This window comes from Nematolebias whitei, chromosome 4 (assembly GCF_014905685.2).
Source record: "Nematolebias whitei isolate Nwh7 chromosome 4, NemWhi1, whole genome shotgun sequence".
In the NCBI taxonomy this organism is placed as follows: Eukaryota; Metazoa; Chordata; class Actinopteri; order Cyprinodontiformes; family Rivulidae; genus Nematolebias; species Nematolebias whitei.
The window spans coordinates 4,867,897-4,883,192 of NC_056501.1; the positions used below are offsets into that span (position 1 = coordinate 4,867,897).

Below are 15,296 nucleotides of genomic sequence, written 5' to 3' on the forward strand. Positions count from 1 at the left end.
AGGAGGAACACAGGAGGAACGCAGGAGGAACACAGGAGGAACGCAGGTGGAACACAGGAGGAATACAGGGGGAACGCAGGTGGAACACAGGAAGAACACAGGAGGAACACAGGTGGAACGCAGGAGGAACACAGGAGGAACACAGGTGGAACGCAGGAGGAACACAGGAGGAACACAGCTGCGCTGCCTCTGAGTGTTTTAGTTGAAAACTAAAGTTTGTGAGAGACACAAACAGAATTCTGAAGGTCCAAACGTCTCGGTCTGTGCAGAAGAACTCACGGAACGTTCTTCAAATCTTCGGTTTTATGAACTCTTGAGAGAACTTCATTGTCAACGAGCTCCACTTATGAAGGAACTTCTTCCTGTTTGATTCTTTCTTGTTGATTTCAATTTGTTGTCGTTTAAGTTTGATCTTTTTTATGTCTGTTCTACAGCTGCTGTTGTCCTGAGCAGCTTTCACTCAAAAGGTTAATGTTAATAATAATTAATCAATAATATTTATAGAACTAAAGTGTTCGTCTGGTTTGTTGTTTGTCACGTTGAAAATCATTGAAGCTCTTTAGGTTTGTGAACAACTGACTTCACAAGAACAAATTTAGTTGTTGTTTTGTAACAACACAAGTTTTTCCCTTGTTTGTCCAGAATGCAACTCATCTTCATAAAGTCTGCGTCTCAAATGAATCACTCGCTCTCGCTCAAGGCGGACGACTTTTCCTCTCCCTCTCCTGTTCTCCTCTTCCTCCTGCTTCTTTGCTCTGTGTGTGTCGGAGCTCCTGGTGCACGTCTTCTGAACAACACTCTTATGGATCTGGTGAGCTGGACTCTCAACACAGTCGACAAAATCTTTTCAACAAAACGACAGGGTCCTGGAGAGCCCTCATGTCCCGCTGAGCCCTACGCTGCAGGATACATCATGGACCCGTGCGTTGTGGGAGCCGATGCCTTCCAGTTCTGTCCCGGGACGTTTATATAATTGGATTCATGATACTAGGGGTGCACAGACTGCAGTTTTCTGGTTGATCACCGATTTCTAAAAAGTCTGACCTGCCGATTCCGATTTTGGCCGATACCGATTTTGTTTTATAAGCAACACTGTCAAGTGTTATAGAAGATCACAATGCGCCTTCAATTTTCCAATATTAATTTTGTTGAAAAAACATACTCTTGAACAATATCCTAGAACAGAGGTCTGCAACCTTTATGATCAAAAGAGCCATTTTTATGCCTTCGTTCACTAATTAAATGTGTTCAGAGCCGCAACAACCTGCAACAACTGTGATTATCAAGTGGTGGCCCAAGAGCCACTTTAGGTTTGTTGGAGGAGACTTTTGTGGCCAGTAAGTCGTAGGACATTATAAAGCTCAAAATGTGTATTGATTTTTAACATTTATTGATATTTTTCAATTTAAAACAAATGAAAAGATCAGATTCTTGTGTGGGTAGGGGGTTAAATTTTTAAATAAAAAAAAAAAGAACTACCTATGTGATTTTTTTAATTGTGGAAAAAATAATTAAGTATAAAAATAAAGTAAAAAGTTAGAGAGTATTCACAAAAGAAATGACAGGAAAACAGCTCAAACTAGTTTAGGGATGCACAATATTATCGGCCTGAGATCAGTATGGGCCGATATTAGAGATCAATATCGGCCAAACAATCAAAATAACTCACCGATATTAAAGGCGCTGTTTTTGTACAACCCAATGACAAGGACGTCTGCAGCGGCAGCACAACGTGATGACGTCACACGCATCTACGTGATCTCACAGCGGAGAGGAAGATTCAAAATGTTGGCGGTGTGTAAGTTTTTTCTGTTGAGGATGTCGGATTCCGAAAATTTTTGGACTACGTTGAGCCTCGCTACATCGTCCCCAGTTCAAGATATTTGTCCGACGTGGCCTGACCGGAGTTACAAGCCGTCATTTCCGACGTCATTGAGAAGCTAACAGCCGATAGCACGACTTGTTGCGTGAGTTTTACCACAAACATTTGGACGTCGTGTTAGCCTCGTTAGCATGATTAGTGTTACGGCACAATGGATAGACAAAAACTTTGAACTTAAAACATCTGTCCTTCATGCACAGGAGTGCAGAGGATCCCACACTGCAGCTATAGGAACCTGGAACAAGCCTCCACAAGTGAGACAGCGTCGCAGGTGACTAATGCTAATAAATAACATTTAACACTTTTCATTTAATATAAGTTAAAGTGCTTTGCATATCTTATGGCTGTTACTGAATATATGTCACCAGCTCTTACAGCTGTTGCACTATTATTGTAGCAAATAAGCCTAAATAAGAGGGCTATGTTCCGACAAAGGAACGTATATAAAAAATATTGGTATCAGTTATCGGCCAAATGAGTTTTAATATATCGGCATATCGGATATTGGCCAAAAATCCAATATTGTGCATCCCTAGTTCTTTTTTGTTGTTTGTATAACAACCAATAAAATTCAGTTTTGTGTTAGTTTTGTTCAAAGCTTGAAAGAGCCGCAGCAGAGGGACCAAAGAGCCGCATGTGGCTCCAGAGCCGCAACTTGCAGACCCTTGTCCTAGAACAATACAAACTTGTTTTAACTGGCCACGAGGTAGTGCTCTGAAATATAAATGGAGTTCAGACAATTGTTGTTAAAACAAAACAAAACAAAAAAATCGGTAAAATTGGTTTCTCATGCAAGTATCGGCCGTTTTCCGATAATTAAGGAAATCGGGGCGGATAAATCGGACGGCCGTTATCGGCTTTTGAAGAAGACATCGGCAGCAGGTTCAGCCATGACAAAACTGCCAAGTACTACGAGTACTCAAAATCAGCTGATTTATGAGCTAAACCGTAAGGTGGAAGCGATCTGCGTGAATCGCAGACCACCTGCGGCTTCTAGGACTCACCAGCATGTTGGAGACGACCTTGAACGAGGCTCATAGCACAGATCAGTGAAATGCCCACAAATCTGGCCATTTTGGATCTTGAAAGTACCAGCAGGACTCAAGGCTGACAAGAAAAATCAGGCTGCCCGAAGACAATCAACAATTGTGACTTATCTGAATCTGACTCCCCCTGTTTGGTCTCGAAAGCAGGCCGACTTATCAAACTAAAAGCTTAGTCTAAAACAAAACGAAATATGGAACAATAAGATCTGTAATATAAGATGGAGCTAGGTTGTTGAGAGCTTTGTAGGTTAGAAGTAAGATTTTGAATTATATTCTGGATTTGACAGGGAGCCAATGGAGAAGCTAAAACTGGAGAGATATGATCTCTCCGTCTGGCAGCAGCATTTTGGATCAACTGAAGACGTTTTAAAGAAGTATTTGGACACCCAGATAATAAACCGTTGCAATAGTTCAGTCTAGACGTGACAAATGCACGGACCAGTTTTTCTGCATCATTTTTAGATGTTTCTAATTTTAGTGATATTACGCAGGTGGTTCTAGTAACATTTTTAATGTGAGGAATAAAAGACATGTCCTGATGAAAAATAACTTTTAGTTAAATGTTTTAATTTGTGTTTATCAGCTGTTTTTATTTTAAGCCTGTATCCGTCTTTCTGTAAAGCACTTTGTGATTTTATCGATGACAGGTAAATTAATAAACTTTACTTCTACAAACTGCAAGAAAATCAAAATTTTAATTAAAACATCCAAACGTGTATTAGAAACCTAAATATGTTCTCAAAGGAATTATTTGCCACAAATGAGTGAAGTCTGGGCGACAAATTTAAGTTTTAAAAGTGAAGAATAATTAATTTGTCCAACAAAACCTGCAGGTGATAAAGTCAGGGACGTTTCAACAAACTGTTTTATTTTAGGAAAAAAAGGCACTTTTATTTTCCAACTTCAGATTTATTTTCAAAAATACAAAAACAAGGAAAATAGGTTTATGTACACAAACATTATTAAAATAGAATATGTATTGTACAAAAGAAATGTACAGCTTTCTGTGAAGCGAAGCCGAGTCCTATCTGCTCCGTTTGTCCTTGACGGTGTAGTGGAGAACTAACGGCTGAGCCTGGAGCGACAAAAACATTTAGACTTTATTCAGTGAGGACGGTTTTAAAACGTAACACACACGTTTATATCCAGCAAACTTTCTGCTACATCCATCTGTGAACACTGCACTCAGCTCAAAATAATGTTAATAAATACGTCAATTAATGCAGTAACTTCATTTAACCGTTCTACGATACGTCTTTAGTGAAGATTGTAAATGTTGTTCCAGCTCATTTGCAGTTTAAAAACGTGGAGTACATGTTTTTAGTTGGTGCTGCAGCAGATAATACTCGAACTGTACCTTTCCAAACCAGTGTGAGAGCCATAACCGCTTCATCGTCATGTGATCGGGCAGGGACTCGTTATTAAACAACATCTGCACCTACGGGGAGAGCACACGGACACAACAGGCCATCAGGAGGACAGGAAGTTGAGGTTCTTTCTGTCGGGGGGGTTTTGGTCAAGATTTAAGGATGTTTTTTTAACTGCTGTGTGCCCATGAACCATGTGTTTGAGTTAGCAGAGTTCTTTTCTCAGAGCGCTGAACGAGGAGCTGATTTGATCCTGCATGTGCAGCTGGGTGGCCGAGGACATCAATCTGCTGCCTGTGAGCCAAGAGCTGATAAGTTTAGAAATACAAGTACTTCGTTACTGTACTTAAGTACATTTTTCATGTATCTGTACTTTACGAAGAGTTAAACGTGGGTACTTTCTACTTTTACTCCACTACATTTTACATTAAGTATCTGTACTTTCTACTACACTACATTTCTATAACGTGTTGCGTTACAAGTTACAGTGTTTTTGATTTGTTTGATTGAAAGTAACCAGTGGTGAGAGGGGAGTTGGTAATACATTCAGCAAGTACTTTTACTTTTAACACCAAGTATTTTTAAAAGCAAGTACTTATTGTGGTACTTCTACTTTTACTACGGTACATTTTTGTCTGTTTCTTTGTACTTTTACTTAAGTACAGTGTTTGAGTACTTTTTCCACCACTGATTGTTTGTGGGTTTTGCGGGGGGGGGGGCTCAGCCACAAGCTAATGCTTTTTGGGGGCCATGGGATGGAAAAGTTTGGGGACCCCCTGGTGTAAAGTACTGAAGTTAATCCTGATTCATGCTCAGTAATCCAGGTAGAAAATCCACCAAAGTGAAGTCAGGTCCTCTGGACAGTTTCTTTGTGTTGAAACATTTCAACTTTCATCCAAAGGACTTCATCAGTCCGAGGAGCCGCGACACACTCAGTCTTACAAACAGCACCTGCACATAGTGGGCCAACCAGTTTGATGGTGCTCAGATGGTTTCTGGAGTCCGCCCTCTCCCCCGTCGACACGTTTGAGGCGGTCATGTCCAAAGTGGTTCAAAATATCAAAGTTCTCAATAATCCAGGTAAACACTTCGCAACAAGGTGCTCTTTATAAGACCGAGTTTGTTGCGGCTCCTCGGACTGACGAAGTCTTTTAGATGAAAGATGAAATGTTCCAACACAAATAAACCGTCCAGAGGACCGGACTTCACTTTGTTGGATAAAAGTTAATCGGCACAATAAGTCTCACATCGATGGTCCAAGTTCAAATTGAGTAACTGGAAACCAACGCGTTTGTTCGACTACAGAAAGAGCTGAAGTCACTGAAAACATGCGAACGGTCCGTTTGGAAGTCTGAGAGAAACTGTTGCACTTTATGTGCAGCTGTGTCTTTATGGAGCTCCACCGCCTCACTCCATCCACAATATTTAGAGTTTTTTACTTCATCTTTCTCTTTTTTGTGTTCAGCTCAGAGTCACTCGTTTCTATTCAAACAAGTTCTCCAAGATTCTGCACCTGTCCGATTCCACCTGGCTGGTTTACCTAGAATACAGCCAGCCTAATCAATCATGTGACAAGAGCTTTGTTGCCGTTCAGCGCAGACCTGCTTTTCACACCTGAACATCAATACAGCTGAATTCAACTTTGTCTTTCACAACGAGTAACTTAAGCTACTGAAGCTAAGCGTTAGCATAAGGTGTCGTGTAATGAAGAGATGCTACGGGCTCACCTGGTGTTTCTCCACATTTAATCTGTGACAAAGCACTTTCCGTAGGTGTCTCACCTCCGCCCGCACAGAACAACGTACGAACTTCTGCTGCAGAAACAGAACACAGAAGAGGAGTGGACACATTCAGCACGGCAAGTCGTTCAAATCACGCACGAGCAGCTGCAGGTTCGGACTTCTAACCCCCGCTGAGCTCTCAGTGGAAACGCTGGTTTATATTCCGTTTATTTCTCAGCATGTCACCGCACCATGGAGGAACTGGAACGCGCGGGTCTACGTGCTCTGCTGCTGGTGTTACCGTGTTAGAGACGTCCCCTTGGTTTGACCTTTAAAACGAGACGCACACGCCGACAGCTGGCCTCAAGTGTTACATAAATATACTTTAATGTTTTTGATGCACATCCAGATTCATAAAGAGCAACTCTGAGTTACAACTGGGATGAACGCTGGAGTAACTACAGAACGGGAGCAGCCGTCCCCTGCTCCGGTCAGATTTACGGTGAAGAAGGAGCGAGCTCGCTGCTGCAAGTTTCACGCTCCCCGCTGACGTATTAAACGCCGAACGCCGCACAGCTAAACTGGCTGGTTAAAGCTCACGCCTGCAGAACGGGAGCGCAGTAATTCTTTTAACGCATGGGCAGAAATCTTTTCCACTAAATTTACACCTCAGTAAAAACAACAATGAATTTGACTCGACGAGCAGGGAGAGGACGTGCAGCAACGATGAAGAGTGGAATTTAAAGCAGGGTAGTGCACGGACACAGCTTGTGTTGGTAAACTGAGCCCACATTACTCTCAAGAGTGCAGTTTGTTTTTATACATTCATGAGTTTTCATCAGAAGCTAATCCAGTTTAGAAGGTTATAAAGAGGTTAGGGAGAAAACCAACTGCAAAAAAAGGACAAGAATGGAACAAATAAAGCTGCAGATTCCAAGGAAAAGTTGTAAAACGAGACAAACCATAAAGAACATTTTTAATTTTGCACAGGCATCAAACAGGACGGGAGTGAAAGACGATGAAAGAAGACTTTGACAAGTGGCTGACTCTCTTCCCTGTCAATCACTCTGAGATCTGAGAGCGTCCAGGCTGGAAGCATCCTTTAAATTCTTTAAAACCAAATCAGGACTGAAAAGACGATCAAAAGAAAACGCAGGGTCCAGTTTGGTCTAACACGGTGACGGAGACAGCTGAGAAGCATCGGTCAGTCCACCAGTTGTGACACAATGATGCCGACGACCACCCCAGGCTGCTGCTCATCTGGAGATGGATCTACCTACATTTAAAACCTGGTGGGGTACAGGACTGTTTCCCCTTTCTAAATATGTAAAAACATACAATTAAATGAGAAGTTTTATGAGCATCCCTTTGTAAACTGTACAGCACAGTTGAAACAAGGGTGCCCTCTGCTGGAAGAACACAGTCACTGCAGGGACAACGGCTGAAGGTTTCTCCCTGAGCTACAAATGTTGGGGATGAACAAAAACACATTGAAAATTTATGAGAATGTCATAAATCTAAATAATAAAAAAAAAAAAGTGAATTCTCAGCTTCAGTCTCACTGAACTCCGAGTTTGTTCACAAGTTCAAACGAGACTTTCAGCAGCCTCGTTTTAAAATTACAGCCCGTTTTTTGCGTGCACATTCTGCACAAGTGCACTCATGGCTGTGCACATTATTTGCTGTCCACCATGATCCACTTTAAACCACACATTGAAGATATAATCTGCCAGGGTGCCCTTTAGAAATGAAGCTAGGCAACACGTATGATTTTAGATTAAATAAAGTTTCAGTTTGTGAAAAATCGTTTTGAAACACCAGAACAACGTCACCAAGCACACAGACGTCACTACAACACTTCTCAGGTAGTAAAAACTTACCTGCAGAGCCAGTTTTGTTTTATCTTTCCCTACAAGCGACGAACTGTAAAGACAAACCAGATTAGACCGGCATGAAAACAACAACACACTGTTGACGTTAAAACAAATACTAATAAAGTCTTATTCAAATGTTCATAAATTCAAAATACAGGCAAATGAATGAAACGCAAACTGCGCAGCGTACCTGAGTCTTTCTAAACACAGCGAAACCTGCTCATCGTATCTGTAGAAGTGAGCTTTAGAGTGGTCGAAACTTGTGAACGGTAAGCCCGTACCATCAGACACATCTGAAGAGATTAAAATCCAAGGATTACCCTCAGATATGCATTTATTACAGGTTGTGCTAAGGTGGCGTGATTGAGCTACTGGCAGTCATAATAAAGTTTTTTATTATAAATTAAAAAAAAAACAGTTAAATCCTGTGAAATTTGATGGTTAACCTGAAAATCTGAAAAAGCCGAAAAAAAAACCAGATCTACAATTAAATTTTAGACAGAACAGTTAACTGTACCAATTATCAGTGACATACATGCAGGTTTAGTTTTCTCAGTGGAAACTTGTATTTCTTTGTAACAGATAAAACTAAAAACAACTTGTAAACCACGAGATGCAGAAATGATCGTGAGATGAAGACTTACCATCTCCAGCTGGTTGGAGGACTCTCTCTAACCCTCTTGACTGATAAAAATCTTTAATTCTTTTATCTTCACCTGTTAATAAAAAACATACAAGTGATGCACAAACCATACATCCAACCAACACACACACACTCATGCTGTTAGAGGGTTTTCTCCTTTTGAGAAGTGTAGCAGGAACAAAGCCTTCACGATATATTAATATAGATGATGAGCATAGAAAAGTGCCAGGAAGCTCAGAACTTACTTTCTTGAAGACCAGGCACTAGTTTGTACACGATGTCCTGCATCACTCGATCCAGTTTGAGGTTGAGTAAGGGCTGAGTTTCATGGATCTTGATGTTGCACATGGGACAGTATTTGCTGGTTTGCAGGTATTTCACGATGCAGCTTTTACAGACTGCAAAGACAGAGACTTTACATTAGCCCAACGATGGCATGCACGCTGACAAAATGAGCAAAAGACGTTCGTATTTACAGACTTACACGTGTGCAAACACTCTGTAATAGTTGTTGCATCTATAAAGTAGCCTGCGCAGAGGTAGCAGACGATGTGTTCGTTCAGGTCCTTGATCTTCAGCTTCACTTCCTCCTGTTAAATAAAGAAGAAGACATTTTAAAGCTCAAAGACTTCAACCTAGCCTTAGGTCAACTAAAATAGATTTGATGGAATTTGTAAACGGGAGGATTTTATGATCATGTAAAAAGTGTTTGTCAGTAGTTACACGAGTTTTTAGGACAAAATCTGCCTTAAGATGTTTGTCCAAGTTGTTTGGTCTTTACAAACAGTTTTTAACGGCAGCAGCTCAACCCGAGGGACGAAAGACCACAAACTGCTCAAAGAACAGAAGCAGTCCGTTGTTCTTTGTTTATTAAAAATAATGAAACCGTAAGAATCAATTTGTTAATACTAGATGTGAGTGGAGGAGTTCTCCGAGCCATCTAGAACGTGGAGCACCTAAAAGCTGCTCAGACGAGCTACGACGTCTTGAATAAAGCAGATAAGAGCAGACAAAACCTGTGATAAAAATAAAGCTGGGTCAGTATTTTATCTAATATTTAGTTGATTAAAAAAAAACGAGTTTAGTGTAGAAAACTCACGTCACAGCTTCAAGTCGGCATGGTTCCTTACACATTTCTCAGACCATCACATTTTCTATTTAAGGTTTAATTCAAGTCAAGAAAAGGAGTTTAGGGCAAAACAAGAGTTTTCCGTTTCCTTTTTACTACCGAGCAGCCCCCATAGGGAGCACCAGCCAGTGAAGCTCTGGTTCTGGTCCCAAGCCCGGGTCGATGGCGAGGGTTGTGTCAGGAAGGGCATCCGACGTAAAACACTTTGGCCAAAACTAAAATGCGAGTTCATCAAAGCGACACCGTCCCGGATCGGTCGAGGCCCGGGTTAACAACGGCCGCTACTGGTGCTGCCGACAAACGGTGCCGGCGGAAACTGCTACAAGTCGAAGAGCACGAGGAGGGAAACATGTCGGAGGAGAGGAGAGTGAAGTATGTAGGACTGAGGGTTGCATCTCTAATGTGGGGACAGGCACAGGTAGAGCTGGATGATACAGTGCATCACAAAAGTGAGTACACCCCTCACGTTCCTGCAGATATTCAAGTTGATCTTTTCATGGGACAACACTGACACAATGCAAAGTGTTCTGTGTGCAGCTTATATAAACTGTGTACATTTATTCTTCCCTCAAAATAACTCAATATACAGCCATTAATGTCTAAACCACCGGCAAGAAAAGTGAGCACACGTCTCAGTGAAAGTTCCTGAAGTGTCAATATTTTGTGAGGCCACCATTATTTACCAGAACTGCCTGAACTCTCCTGGGCATGGAGTTTACCAGAGCTTCACTGGTTGCCACTGGAATGCTTTCCCACTCCTCCATGACGACATCACGGAGCTGGTGGATACTCCAGACTTGGCGCTCCTCCACCTTCTGCTTGAGGATGCCCCAAACATGTTCTCCTGGGTTTAGGTCTGGAGACGTGTTTGTCCAGTCCATCACCTTTACCCTCAGCCTCTTCAGCACTCCCGCAGCGGTCTTTCAAAGATGGATGTGACGCTGAGCACGTGCGCTCAGCTTCTCTGGACGACCAACGCGAGGTCTGTTCTGAGTGGACCCACTGCTGGATGATCTTGGCCACTGTGCTGCAGCTCAGCTTCAGGGTGTTGGAAATCCTCTTGTAGCCTTGACCATCTTCATGTAGCGCAACAGTTCGTCTTTTAAGATCCCCAGAGAGTTCTTTGTCATGAGGAGCCATGTTGGAACTTTCAGTGACCAGTATGAGAGCTGTACTACAAAACTGAACACACCTGTTCTCTACGCACACCTGACACCTAGTAACGCCAACGAGTCACATGACATTTTGGAGGGAAAATGACGAGGAGTGCTTAACTTGGACATTTAGGGGTGTAGTCTCTTTTGGTGCTGGTGGTTTAGACCTTAATGGCTGTATATTGAGTTATTTTGAGGAAAGAATAAATTTACACTGTTATATGAGCTGCACACAGACCAGAATACTTTTCATTGTGTCAAAGTGTCACTTTGTCAGTGTTGTCCCATGAAAAGATGAACTTAAATATCAGCAGGAATGTGAGGGGTGTACTCACTTTTGTGATACACTGGATGCAGTTAGATGGAGTGAGGACAGAGGACGAGTCACTGTGGAGACCCCTGGAGATGGAAAAGCTGAAAGAAGACGAAGACTGAGCAGACCCCAGGACAGCCGTCTCTTCCTGATCTGTTCCCAACCACGCCTCAGCACCAGAACTGTTTGAAGTGGACCCAGAGCAAATGAAACAGTCTCGCATGTTTTCTTGTCCTGATTTAAGTTTTAATGATCAGAGCTTCAAGTCAATTAAATGATAAATGGACTTTACTTATACAGCGCCTTTCTGTCTTATTTCAAGATACTCAAAGCGCTTTACACCAATCTGTGCCTCATTCATACAGCTCTATACTAGATCTCTACAAAGATAATTGAACAAATCATTCTAAAGAGACTAATCAGAGCTTTATCACATTCATACACCGATGGGACACACATCAGAGGCTGTGAGGGGTTCAGTGTCTTGCCCAAGGACACTTCAGCATGTGACTGCTGGTGGATTTGAACCCCCAACTCTCACAATGGAGGATGACTGCTCTAACCACTCAGCCACAATAAAAAAAAAACAGGTTCTGGCAGCTGCTGGGGAAGAAATGGATGTAGTTGCAGACACATCTTGATAAAAGTTTGTTTTTTGACCAGGAAAACGCTCATTTTTGCAGGATTACTAAATAAATACCTGCATTTTCTCCCTCCGTCCAGAGTCCAGTAAGACACGTGACTCTCATCCTTTTCTTTAAGAGAGAACTTTGGTTAAAACGTATAAAACTTAAATAATCAGCGCTCCCGCTCTTAAGTCCAGCACAAGTTTAAAGAGAGATAAACGTGAAAGAAGGTGGACATTTTGACAAAGAAACAGAAACCTGTCCGGAACTGGTGAACTACCACAATACTGTAAGTAAGCAGCGCGCGCTGCTCGGAACGAACACGAACCAACCAGAACTCGGAGCGGACCCGGGACTTCATTACACGCCGACCCGAGAGAGGAGCACCGGAGCGCCGCAGCTCGCTCACTCACATGGCGCCCAAATCACGAGGAGCGTGTCGGAGGGTGCGTGTTGGACACGAACATTAGCCGGGAGCTTCACGCCGCTCCGGAGAACAACACGGTGCGACCCCGCTGCTGTGCGCATGCGCAAACATCGCTCGCTGTCTGTCACCATCAGCGCGGCGGAGACAACCATCTGTCGGTAATTCGCGAGATAAACTCCCGTCCGGTGGACGTTCGCTCCCGGTTCGGCCTCCTCCGTCACGGACGAGCAGTAGGAAGTCCGTCACTCACCTCATTCCTCAGCGGGTCCAGCTTGTAAACGGACTGGAGCTGATTTCGTAGTCGCATCGCTATAGCCATCGGACCTTGCTCCGCCATCTTTGGAAATTATGCTCATTTCCGGGTAAACCGGAAGTGCCCTTCTCTGCGAATCCAAGAGCGTCAACTAGAAAATAAGAGCATCACTTATGCTTTTATTTTTTTCCCACTGTGTTTTTATTCCGTTCACATGTATATAAATAAATGATCTCATAAACGATACTTGTTTTATTTTATATGTGTATGAAAGGCTCCGCATACTTAGGTTATAAATTACTTTTTTTGTCGTTTTCTGTTTTATTTGGTTCAATGAACACCTGCCCTATCCATCCATCCATCCATCCATCCATCCAATAATATCTTTACCCGCTTCCAGCCCAATATTTTAGTATTTGGATTGATTCAACTTCTCAAAAGATCCAAACTCGACATCAAAAGTTGCCTATAAACTAAACCACCTTTTTGTTGAAGTTCAGTAAAATGAAAGCTTCCTATACTGAAAACAAATTCCACAACAGTTATTTGAAACTGGTGCCATTATCAGGTGGATTCTAAAATGGTATTTATCTTTAAAATTACAACTTTTGCACTTTGAAACATATAGTTAAACAAGTTGACACTGTAAAGACTTGCACAGACACTGTTATGATGTAAGAAGACCATAAAATTGTTTTGTTTTTCCAACACAAACATTTGCCATGTCTTCTTATTTAGCTGTTTCCTCTTCAGGGTTCTCCACAGTGAGCCTTCCTCCTCCATGTTCACTGTGTCCTCTGCTCTGTTGTCACTCCAACTACCTCCATGTCCTCTCTAACTGCATCTATACAGGAACATCTACAAAGTAAAAAAAAATCAGAATATAGTGAAAAGGTTCAGTTTTTGTGTCGTTTCAGAAAGTAAAATTCATATTTTACAGTTTCATTAGACTGAGTGAAATACTTCAAGTCTTTATTTCTTGTAATTTTAATAACTGATAATCTCACAGTGACTGCTAGATATGGGCAGTGACCCCTGCGACCTGGAAAGGAAGAAGCGGATAAAGATGATGGATGGATGGATGAATGGATGGATGGATGGATAAGTCTCACTTTCTGAAGTGACTGACAATCAAACTGAACTTTTACACGTTATTTTTTAGATGCACCTGTCTATCTCTTCTTTGTCTTTTTCCTGTCCGCTGCGTGAATTGTTTGCCACCTTAAAAATGTAAATTTACTTAATTTCACCAAAAAGAAATGAAAAATTACTGAAAGCTTCATTATTCTCAGGTCTTCAAATTAAAATATCCATTAAAAAGTTGGTATAAACCTGTGGCCACAAATAATTAGTTTAACATATCCAAGGTAATCAAAAGCTTCAAACATTGCTAAAAAGATTAAAACAGACTAATTTTTCTTCAAAAAGATTTTTCTGTGCAAAATTCACTTAAATCTATCAAGGTTATTGGGGTTATTATTTGATTTTGATTTGGTTATTGTTTTGATTGTTTAGATTGTTTTGACCGAACAGACTGGCAGGTTTTCAGAGAAGCTGCTGAAAATGGAGAATCGCTTGATCTTGACCAATACACATCCTCAGTTCTGGGTTACATTAGTACATGTACTGACACCGTCTCCACTATCAGAAATGTTAAAAGCTACCCAAACAGAAAACCTTGGCTGAATGCAGAGGTGCGTACCCTGCTGGAAGCCAGGAACACTACCTTCAGGTCTGGAAACTCAGAGGAGCTGAGTAGGACAAGAAAAGAGCTGGTTGCTGATATTAAGAAGGCCAAGGCCACATATGCAAAGAGAATCGAGGGTCAATTCATCTCACAAGACCCTCGGAGCATGTGGAGGGGCATTAAGTGCATAACAGATTATAAAGGAAGGAGTGAACAATGCCCCAAAGACCCATCTCTGCCTGATGCCCTCAACAAGTTCTATGCACGCTTTGAAGACCCGAACAGACCACCCAGCACCAGACTCACCTCGCCACCGGATGAAGAGCATCTCAGCGTGACCTCAGCAGAAGTACGGAGTACCTTCAGGAGGATTAATCTGCACAAAGCAACTGGCCCAGACAACATCCCCGGAAAAGTGTTGAAGGAATGTGCCAATCAGCTCTGTGAGGTGCTGGCAGACATCTTTAACACCTCACTTACCCTGGAGACAGTTCCCACCTGCCTGAAGACTGCCACCATCATCCCAGTCCCAAAAAGCTCTACAGTGACTGGTCTGAATGACTATCGGCCAGTGGCCCTCACCCCGATAGTCGCTAAATGCTTCGAAAAACTGGTCATGACTCACATCAAAACAACCATCAACATCAACGAGGACCCTCATCAGTACGCATACCGTGAGAACCGATCAACAGAGGATGCCATCTCCTCTGTGGTCCACACTGCACTCAACCACCTGGAGCAGAAAAACTCTTACGTCCGTATGCTCTTTGTGGACTTCACATCCGCCTTCAACACCATGATCCCCCAAACCCTGATGGACAAACTATCCACACTAGGACTAAGCCCCTCCATCTGCAACTGTGTACTAGACTTCTTAACAAACAGACCACAGTTAGTGAGGATCCACAACCTCTCCTCCTCCACCATAACCCTCAGCACTGGCTCTCCTCAGGGATGTGTGTTGAGTCCCCTCCTGTTTACTCTGCTCACGTATGATTGTGCAGCTACCCATCCAGGCTGTCACATTGTAAAGTTTGCAGATGATACAGCAGTGGTGGGATGCATCACAAACAATGAGTCCAGCTACAGGCAAGAGGTGGAACACCTGGAGAGCTGGTGCAGAGAGAATAACCTTCACATCAATGTGAAGAAGACAAAGGAGATGATTGTGGAC

General features: G+C 42.4%; 1 protein-coding gene across 1 annotated transcript; it reads right to left on the minus strand.

Annotated features, from left to right (window-relative positions):
• Window positions 1-3,834: 3,834 nt before the first annotated feature.
• pcgf1 (polycomb group ring finger 1) lies at window positions 3,835-12,519 on the minus strand. The gene is made up of 9 exons (XM_037675609.1): window positions 12,433-12,519; window positions 9,018-9,123; window positions 8,779-8,931; window positions 8,535-8,606; window positions 8,081-8,183; window positions 7,897-7,939; window positions 6,023-6,109; window positions 4,286-4,366; window positions 3,835-4,003 (listed from the first exon to the last, which is right to left on the minus strand). The coding sequence occupies exons 1-9, from the start codon at window positions 12,517-12,519 to the stop codon at window positions 3,953-3,955; spliced, it is 783 nt and encodes a 260-aa protein (XP_037531537.1). The 3' UTR covers window positions 3,835-3,952.
• Window positions 12,520-15,296: the final 2,777 nt, after the last annotated feature.

Coding starts and splice junctions, on each gene's coding strand:
- pcgf1 (XM_037675609.1), bottom strand. CDS start 12,519: ATGGCGGAGCAAGGTCCGATGGCTATAGCGATGCGACTACGAAATCAG. Junction 8,607..8,778: donor AGTGCCTGGTCTTCAAGAAA/GTAAGTTCTGAG, acceptor TTTTATTAACAG/GTGAAGATAAAAGAATTAAA. Junction 7,940..8,080: donor CTGTGTTTAGAAAGACTCAG/GTACGCTGCGCA, acceptor TTGTCTTTACAG/TTCGTCGCTTGTAGGGAAAG.